At 40.7% G+C, this 10,092-nt stretch overlaps 1 protein-coding gene across 1 annotated transcript; it reads right to left on the bottom strand.

The window, feature by feature from the left end:
- Positions 1-2,840: 2,840 nt before the first annotated feature.
- sox18 (SRY-box transcription factor 18) lies at positions 2,841-8,620 on the bottom strand. The gene is made up of 2 exons (XM_063893417.1): positions 7,802-8,620; positions 2,841-6,310 (listed from the first exon to the last, which is right to left on the bottom strand). The coding sequence occupies exons 1-2, from the start codon at positions 8,202-8,204 to the stop codon at positions 4,995-4,997; spliced, it is 1,719 nt and encodes a 572-aa protein (XP_063749487.1). The 5' UTR covers positions 8,205-8,620; the 3' UTR covers positions 2,841-4,994.
- Positions 8,621-10,092: the final 1,472 nt, after the last annotated feature.

Raw genomic sequence — 10,092 nt, 5'->3', positions numbered from 1 at the left:
CTCACACTAACACACACCCCGAGTACAGTGAATGACCCGGTGTAGGAAAACACACACATTCTACACAACACACGCTATCCCCAGTTTGTATTTTACAGCCCAGTTAAGGCACCTACAATAATATTTTCTATGACAAAAAGATAATTGAATCTTATGGAAAAAATAAGACAATTCGAAAGGTGCACATTTAGGTTGTGGAAAACAAGAGAAAAGTTGAGTAAAAAGAGGGATGAACAGCCAGGAAGGAAAAAGGGTAAACAGATGAGAAAGATATGATCAGAAACTTATAATAGAATGGGAAATAAGGGAAGGGAAATAAAAGAAGGATACAAAAGGTGTAAAAAAATAACATTTGATGACAGAATTATGTATGATTTAAATTGGCTAGAGAAAAAGGCTTTGAAAGGGGAAGGATATGAAGTGAAATGTGTATTTTAAAGTGTGAGGAAGTTTACAAAAAAGATTGAAAAAGGAGAAGAAGGAGTCAAAGATTATAATCCAGAAAACGAAAAGAAAAATCAAACAAAGAGGATTCAAACTCAGAGAGAGGAAGAGGAGGAAGAATGGGAAGAAAAGGGAAAGGTGAGATGAAACGACCATCAAAGGAAAACAGAATAACAAATATAACGGTGGCAGAAAGAGATGGAGAGGTTCAGAGGATTAGACAGTCGGGAGTCAGGAATCAAACTCGTGGGAAAGAGAAGAGAAGAAGCAGAAAAAGAGAAAATTACAGTGGCTTGGGGGCTGAGAATAAAAAAAGGCCAACTGACACAAAAAAAAAAGGAATCAGCCTGTCAGAGAAGAGAGAATAAGGGAACAGTTTTTCCTTGTTCCAAATGTTTTCTTTTCAGTCCGTCAGCGGTTTGTTATGGGGGGTGGGGACTGTCCCATCGAGCCAAACTCGTTTAGCGTCGGATCTGAACCCGGAGAGGACAGAATCAGAGCAGATCACAGAGGACTACAGCACCACACAAACACTGAGGTGATTGTCTTTCTGTCAGACCCAAGTTTTTTCATCTTCTCCTCCTTTTCCCACCCCTACGTTGTCTCATCTTTTTCATTTTCCTCCAAAGGGCAGAAGACATGAAGAGCAAATGTAAAGCTTTCACAGCTCCACATCTGTGTACAGATCAAATACTGCGTTTGTTCTGGAAGATGCTCCTCGATTGTAGGTATGATTACGAATATGGAGGTCATAAACAAACAGTACTTAGTTTCTTGGCATCAATAATCGAACAGCTATAAAATGAAAAGAACAAACCTTTACAAGTACAAGATTTTAACCACCCAAAGCTATCCGATATTGCCCAATATCAGTGAATGAATGATGTGAAACAAGATGGCATTTTGCTGGATTATTAGGGCACTATTATTAGGGCATTGTTGGCACCAAATGACAAAATATGAGCCAGAACTGTCCTGTAAACGCCTTCTAGTTTGCATACTCGTACGTTTTTGGGGTTGCGGACCTGGGCTCATTATTGTCTACATGTCTCGCGGACCAACTTCAGCCCAGAATTATGCCAGTGTACATGGTATGAGTTTACTGTGCTTTATCGATATGTAAACCACATTGAATGGAAATATTCTGGAGGCCTGGTCTACCTCATTACACACATATCCCCAAAGGTCAGTCTGATGAGGTGTTTCTAAGAACTGGGATCTTCTCTAAAGTTGCAATAGTAAGATCTGTGGGTTTGATCAGCTGCCCTAAAACAAGATTTAAAAGGCGGACCACTTTTAGAAAACTAGCAGGAAGGAGCCTTCCTGTAAAGAGCGTCTTCAAAGTATTCGTCATTAGTCATTACTACCCAAGTTATTTAATTAATTAAACTGGGAACAATATTATCACCTTTTCATCACCTATTTTTCCAATCTTAAGAAAACCTTTAAATAAAAAAATGCCTTTCATAATGAAGGCACAATATCCAAATCCAAACTACTACTCAAACTTATTAAACTACATTTATTTGTGTTTCACCAGACAAAATTGTATATATTCTGTTGTGTTGTCAAGCTTTCCGTTGTGAATGTGCCAGACTAAACTCTTTGGTTAAAAGTTATAACAAAGTTTGGCTTCCATTCCGCCAAACTCGTTGCTCGAGAGAATTGCACCCAAAGGGAAAACCTTTAAAGTGTTTATTTTGCAACATTATTTTTATAAAACAGAAGAGATCCATTTCCAACAAACCCACATTTCTCAAACACAAACACAAACAAAACCATTTTCTACTAAAAAAATATAAAAATGATCCCTGTCAGACAGATTTAGAAGCATCACAGTGACACTTCTGGGAAAATCCTGGTTTTAATTTGTCGTTCTTTGTTTTAATCACAACATCTTGGGTGTTTTTTTTTTTTTTCTCCAGATAATTATTACCAAAAGCCCCAGAGTTATTGCACGACTCAAAAAACGCCTGTCTCTCTGATGTTCTTTGTGTGTCACAGTAAATTAAAATGGAAACAAGACTCTGTTTGGTGTCAACAGAGAAGAATGTCTAATGCAGATGTAGAAGTATTTTTTTAATACTCAGTTTGAACTGCTGCCTCTCTGTGGCTCCGTCCTGGAGAGGAAATTTCAGTAAAATCTACTTATTCTCTGTTTTCAACCAATGGTGGCCACAAGGAACAGTGTGGTAACTCTAACTGGTTTGACTCTTCAAGATAGATGATTTTGTTCTACTGTTTCATGTGTAAAAAAAAAAAAGAGAATTGTCTGTAGGACTAATGCGGAACAGATGCAGGGGTAAATCCTTGAAGAGAGCCTTCTGTTTTTAACTCCCACTGTACACACAAATATTAAAAGATGGATGCTACATAAACACATACAGAGAGACCTCTACAGTGGCTACAACTTTTATTTTTTTGAGTTTCAGCACAAAACCAAACCAAAACTTCATGTTAATATCCAGCCGTTCAACATTGGTCTGAGAGGGCTTGCTAAAGTCACTGGTAGAGCAAAGTGAAACATGAAACCAATTAAAGATCAATAAAGATCTTCACAATAAAATATTTTCTTTGAAAGTAAGTATACGACACATCCAAGACAGCAAGCAGGGAAAAGCTGTTAGCCTGGATAAGTGCACATTTCGAATTAACACAATGTAATTAAAGCACAAACAGGAAGGTACAATTGACATTTTTTGTTCGTTCAGCGGAGAGTTATGTTAGTTAGTTTATAATAAAGAAGCTAAAGTTGGCAGACCTTTTCATTTGAAAGAAAATTAGCTAGCTGTTTAAACCTGATTACTGTCTTTAGGCTAAGCTAGGCTAATCACCTCCTGGCGCTAGCTCCGTATGTGACACCCACAGGAGTGGCATCAATAAAACATATTACTTAAAAACTAAATAATAAAACATAATCTAGTGTAATACAACAAAACAAACACAGTCCTTTCTGTACAACATTTAAAATTATGGACATTTTGAGCTTTAATAAGTAGTGTTCCTTCTATACAGCTAAGACATTAAACCCAGTGCAAAGAGAACATTTCATAGTCTCAATTTCTCCTTCACATGCTGCCAAAAGGCACAGCATCTATATACAGTAAAAAGGCTACATATAAACAACGTTACCAATAAATCAAAAGACCTTACATGTTAAAAGAAATGAAGATGCATTGATTTAAGAATATTAAGACTTTAGACCTGATGAGTTATAGAGTAAAGCTGCTTTCAATCTCACCAGATTTGTTCCAATGGCACTTCATTTGTAAAACACAATCTTAGTATTTATAGATTAAATTACACTCTTTAACATTTAACAAAAGGCATTTTATCCAAACAGTTGATATGCATGTTATACCAGAGAGGCTAACTGGTTAAAAACCATAATCTTTGAATCATCAACGTATTTGTGCTTGCCATGGAGCAAAGCAATTTAAGACTTGGAGATTTTGGCATGGAGTTTAACATGAGGCCCTGTCATGGAAGGAGACAGAGAGGGAATGGCATATATCACGGTCAGAAAATACCCGACCTGGCTTGTAAAACACACTGAAAGTTTGTGGGAGACATCAGTGGTCTGCTCTGGGTCTGTGGCCAAGGCTTTCCCGAAAACGCTGGGAGATATGTGGAGGCTGGACCAAGTCTTTTTCCAGTCTTTTTCTCTCTGTCCATCTCCCAAATTGTTTCTTAACTGTCATGTTCCTATTTAAAAATCGGGTTGATCAACCTGAACTTTATAAAGTTCAGTGGAGATGAATATCTGTCTGGTCCTGAGATGAAATATAAATGATATGAGATGATCTTGAAATTCAGATTTTTCTGATGACTAGAGTTCTCACAGTGCAATTAAATAAATCACTTTGCTTGCATAATCTTCATATAGTATGTAGTGTGTCACCAGAAAGGGTTAAGAGAAACAAAAGCCATGAAACAGGAAGTAGAAAGTAGGCACTTCGACTAAGACAAGCACTTGTTGATACAAAGCCCTGAATCCTTCAGACTTGTTTTAAATGTAATCAGCTTTGGATAAAAGCTCCAGTTTTTTAGCATTATGCATGCTAACACAGACCTGGAACTTCTGATGAGTAAGTGAAAACACAATGCTATTTAAGGTGCTCTTCAGCTGCCTTCTGTTTATCAGCCTGTACTTAGTTACAATACTAAACTTCCCCGGTGTTAACTAGTCGCACAAGCCTGTAGTTATCAATGACAGCTGGTTAGCTAGCCTGCCAACTGTGCAACATCATGTTAGGAAAGTGTAAATGAATCTTAAACTAAACTTATTTAATTTCACAAAAGTGCTTCTCTCTTCCAGTTATTTGCTTTTCCAGTTTTTTTAAAACTGTGTTTTTTGGCTGATGCTGTAAGAGATGGAATGATAAAGACACTGATTTTTCTTTTTATAAAAAGCAAGGCATGACAATGACTACGAATATGAGCCAAAACTAATCCCAACATAGCTTACTTCCTGTTACAATGGTTAGAATAAACCAAACCCAACTATGCTGGTTGAAAGGAGGTACTATGAAAACTGGCTCATGATGTATTTATCCAGTGATACAGGCACTGTAATACACAGCACTACTGGCATCAGAGAGAGCAGATATAAGAGGGCTGCTCCCGTCATCACAGACACCAGCACCACTCAAAATGCTACTGACATCCCTGCTGCTATTCATGCTACTCGCTACACTACTGCTACTGCGTCCACTCAGGACTTTTGACCCACTACCAGAGCCCCCACTACACCCGTAGGCATCCTCTCGGTTCCTTCCTACATTTACATACTGGTCAAACTCATGCCTGTCCACCTCGGACCAAAACTCAGCAGAAGAAGACCCCAAATGGCAGGAGGAATCAGGATTTGAAGGGTCTAAGTGCAAAGGGGGAGGAAAGGTGGATGTTTGCAAGGAAGAGGACGAGCAAGAAGAAGGAGGGGTTTCAGGAGGAGGTGAAAGCTGCCCCAGGTGAGAGGGCATGTAATAGGCAGCATTTGGAGCGCTGTTCCCATACACCTGGCTGTAGTAGCTGACAGAAGCAGTGGGTTGATGTTGTGTTTGGTGGGATTTTATCGGCTCAGGGAGGCTGATGGAGGGCTGGGGGTAAGAAACAGGGGAGGAGGAGTCGGATAGAGCCGGGGGGCATTTCACTGGACTCCTCAAGGCGATGTGATTCAACCTAGAGCTCATGCTTGAGGTCAAATTTGACTCAACAGAACTCATTCGAGAATCAACCCTGGAGTTTCTACCTGGACTCAAACTGGAGTTCAAACATGTGCTGGCACCAACACTCATTCCTGAACTCTGACTGTGTGTCGCTGCATTTATGGAGTTGTGGTGACTGTGGTTGTTGTAATTATGGCTGTAGTGCTGGTTATGAGGGTTAAGGTGGTGGTGGTAGCCACTCCAACCTACCATCCCGGCCTCCTCCTGCATATGTTGGGGGAAAAACACAGATTCCCCAGCCCCATCTTCCAGAACATCCAGAGGGGACATCTCTGGGGTGGGCAGGCCGTAGGTCTCCAGCTCTAGATGTCCTGGGGCCTGGAGGTCCCTGAAGTGCCCAAGAGAGTGCAGGAGGTGGTGGGAGTGATGGTGATGGGCAGGGTGGGCGCCTAGATGTCCATAAGGAGAACCTCCAGAGTCATCACCCAAATGTCCCAATCCGAGGCCTGTCGCCCCGCCCTGGGCTAAACTGTGAAGCAGAAGGCCCGGCTCAACACGCTTCAGTTTCTTGGTGGTCTTTTTGCGGCGAGGCCTGTACTTGTAGTTCGGATGGTCCTGGAGGTGCTGGACACGGAGACGTTCTGCTTCCTCCACAAATGGCCGCTTGTCTGTAGCACTCAGGGCCTTCCAGGACTGACCTGAAGAGTAAGAAAAACATTGCCTTGAGCAAAGAAGGAAGTAACTCAAGAAAAAGAAAGCTCTTTATCTCACTAACATTCAATATGTGAATCAAAGTCACCATCAACACAAGACAGTAGATCGCTTGCTGCAAGTTAATATTATATTTATCTTAAATCCAACATTTTTGGCCAACACACTATCATGAAATAGCCACAACTATGTTCTACAACACTTTCTGACATATTCAAATGGTTTGATATGTCCAAAGGACTGTCCAAAAGAAGAAGAAGAAGAAGTCAAAACCCCAGCAAATATTCATATTTTGTGGAGCTGGAAGCATTAAAGTGCCAATATGTTTGTGTTGAAAGGAGGAAATGATTTACAAAACCAGTAAAACATGGTTGGTGTTGTTTGCATCCTCATTTATATTATGTGCTAAATTTAACACTGGCAGTATAAGAACTGCAGTGTACACATTTGGGTTTCCTGAAGCATGTGCTGATTCAATCGCACAACGATCACTCACAGTGACAGCAGCCTTTGCAGCCTTACAGCCTTAAAGAGGTTTCACACACATTTAGGTCTGATCTAAAAGATGCACAGACACATGAATTGCTCTGACTCATAGCCATTTATCTAATGCATTTATACATTCATAAAAAGACTTTGTTTGCAGAGAGAAGTCAAGTGAATTTGAGGCAAGGTTATTAAAAACATGTTGCTCTCTATTATCGTCTTACTTTGATCTGCTTTTCTGAATAACATAAGATTATGGCGCAAATTCAATGGAATAACACCGATTTAGATAGACATTTAACCTTATCCAGTCCATGTCTCTCAATTCTTAATCAAACAACAAAGCATGAAAACAATAAAGCATTTAAAATGAGTACACCTTCTTAAGTCTAACACATACACGGTGATGGACTGTATTCCCTCACCACGGCCTACAATTGCCTCCTCTTATATTCATTTGAAATGATACTAGCTGTTTAGTAGAAATAAAATAAAGATGAATACATATTCCACTATCACATTCTCAAACCCTACAGATCAGGCAAAAGTAAAACAATAACAAACTATTACTAAATAATAAATCGCTTTTCTCAGTAGAGGAGAATATTTTTCCTGGACAGCAGAGAACAGATGTAGAGATTAAGAAATGAAATATAACAAGTTATTTTGAATAAGAACATCAACTAAACTCATAATTATTATATTAGAAATATGTGTGTGTACAATTGATTTAAAAAGTAGTTCTGACATTATGCTCTTTATTTTTGTATTATTGGAATTACAGGCTTTATTTTGACTCAGATAGGTGAGGTCTGTCCCACAGAGCTGTACATACAGGTGAAAGCACTGCTCAAATAGTGCAGTCATTAGTTTGGTTCAAGGTTATCTTATCTCTAAGATGCTAACCCAGTCTGGATTTCACTTGCAGGTTTACACTGGAGAGTTTAGATGATCTACAAACAGAGTGTGAGGGTTTTTGTTTTCTGTCTTACCGAGCATCTTGCTGAGCACGGCGTTGTGCAGGTCAGGGTTCTGCACGGCCAGTCGCTTCCTCTCATCTTTGGCCCAGACCATGAAGGCGTTCATGGGCCTGCGGATCCTCTGCTCTCCCCCAGCAGCCTTCCCATCGGCCAGCCCCGCCGACACACCTGCTGGGTTCAGGTCCGGACTCTGTGCCCCTGAGCTGGGTGTCAGAGAAATCCTCGGCTCTGTTCTCCTCAGGGTCCCGGATCCAAGGCCATCGGGAGAACTGCAGTCCCCGGAGAGGCTCTGCTCAAAACCCATCTCAGAATCAGAAGCAGGGCTCGGGGTCCCGGACGCCCAGGGGCCTCCGAGAGTCATCCGGCTGGCATGCAGAAGAGTCTCTCTGGACAAGCTGGTCTCGGTTAAATTCATTCCAGAACCGGGCTTGGATTCAACTTTTAGTCCCTGTGAGATTCTGCAAACGTCTGTCTCAGTTTGTTTGGTTGCAAAGTTCTGGAGAAAAAATGCAGCTTAAAATGTTTCAGATGACAAAGAGAAAGATCAAGAGAGGAATTTGATGGATTTGGAGCACAAATCCCAAAGCAAAGCATCGAGATCTGAGAGGAGGGAGAGGACGAGGAAGAAAGAGAAAACAAACAAAGTTGTGGTGCAGGATATTCCCCGAGAAAAGGTCCACAATGACTCTGCCTCTTTCTTCTCTTCACTCTTTTTTTCTCAGAAGACAACAGCTCTTGTTTGGAGTGTGTGGATTCAGCGGTTTGTCCAAAGCCTGATTCCCCTCGGTCACATGGGCCGTCCCACTCACTGTCTCTGACTGTCTGCCCTGTTTGAAAGTTTTGAAACTTGTGGCCAGATTTAACCGACCCATGCTGAGTATATATACCCCGCCCTGACCAATCACATAAATATATAGCCGGGGATTTAACCAATGAGATGCCGGGCGGAGAGGAAGGGATGAGTGTGTGCGGGAGACAGAGCAAAGGAGGAAGGGGGGCAGGTCCAAGCCATGCCTCCCCCTCTTTCCTCCTATGTGACCGCCACCCTTTCCTCCCCCCTGAAGCTTCACACTCACACACACACACACACACACACACACACACACACACACACACACACACTAACACACACACAAACCCTGTCCGCCTTTACAGGGAGATGTAATCAGAGAGGTTCCATTGTTTCTGCCCAACTAAGACTGGAGCTTCTCATACACACACGAATACACACATTGAGGACACACACGCATGTAAACTTTAGCACACACACATTCACACACATATGCATACATATATGCATTCAACCCACAAACATGAAACAATTGCACACATCAAATGAACACATCGGTAATTGAGTTTGCACCCAAGTGAGTGACAAAACATGAATACACACCCACATATTCTATATATGTTTTACGTTCTGAGTGTGTGTGTGTGTGTGTGTGTGTGTGTGTGTGTGTGTGTGTGTGTGTGTGTGTGTGTGTGTGTGTGTGTGTGTGTGTGTGTGTGTGTGTGTGTATATATACAGTATATTTGCGGGCAGGGCAGCGGTAACACAGTCGACCACAGTCCCAACCAGAGCGATTAGTGGCTGAGCTTAACAACAACTCAAGAGAGAGGGAGAGAGAGAGGCTGGATGGGAGTGGGTGATGGTGCTGATGGGGGGCGGGCATCTTTTACTCCATGAGTAAAGGTTTGAATTCTCTGAACTTCACTGTGACTTAAAGCATGAAATATAGGCATGTACTTGCATGTTTTAAGTAAACTTGTATTTATTAATCAACTATTAAAATACCGTAAACAACTATTCGAATGTGTATTTTGAAAATGTAAACCAAGTTTTCCTACTTTAAGTTATTGCTCTCATTTGTGCGGACTGAATGCTTTTGAATTTTGGATTCTTTGTTGGAACAAAACGAGCAAAAAGTGCTATTTTTTTATTTATCCGATTATTTACTCTACTTCTATTCTGCGTCACATGGTGTGCTTTTTCCTACAGAGACAAAGACCAGACCAGAAACGGACACATTTTATTAATTTAAACCAAACTGTCATTGGTTTGATTGCTTTGATTTATGAGCTTTGAACAAAATGCCTTTTGGATTCTTGGTTGGAATAAAAAAAAGCATGAAAAAGGTCATTCTGAATATTTTGGATTTATCAGATAGTTAATCTAACCTGTGTACTTTTGTTCTGCGTAAAATTGTGTGCCATTACAATCAGAGTCTTTAGGAAGACATGTATTAACATTATCAGTCACATTTTTGGAAAAAAAATAGTCACTTCCTCCGTTGTTTTATCTT

This window comes from Eleginops maclovinus, chromosome 1, assembly GCF_036324505.1.
Source record: "Eleginops maclovinus isolate JMC-PN-2008 ecotype Puerto Natales chromosome 1, JC_Emac_rtc_rv5, whole genome shotgun sequence".
NCBI lineage: Eukaryota > Metazoa > Chordata > Actinopteri > Perciformes > Eleginopidae > Eleginops > Eleginops maclovinus.
The sequence above is the reverse complement of the archived record's forward strand: the minus strand, read 5'-3'. Positions and strand labels throughout refer to the sequence as shown.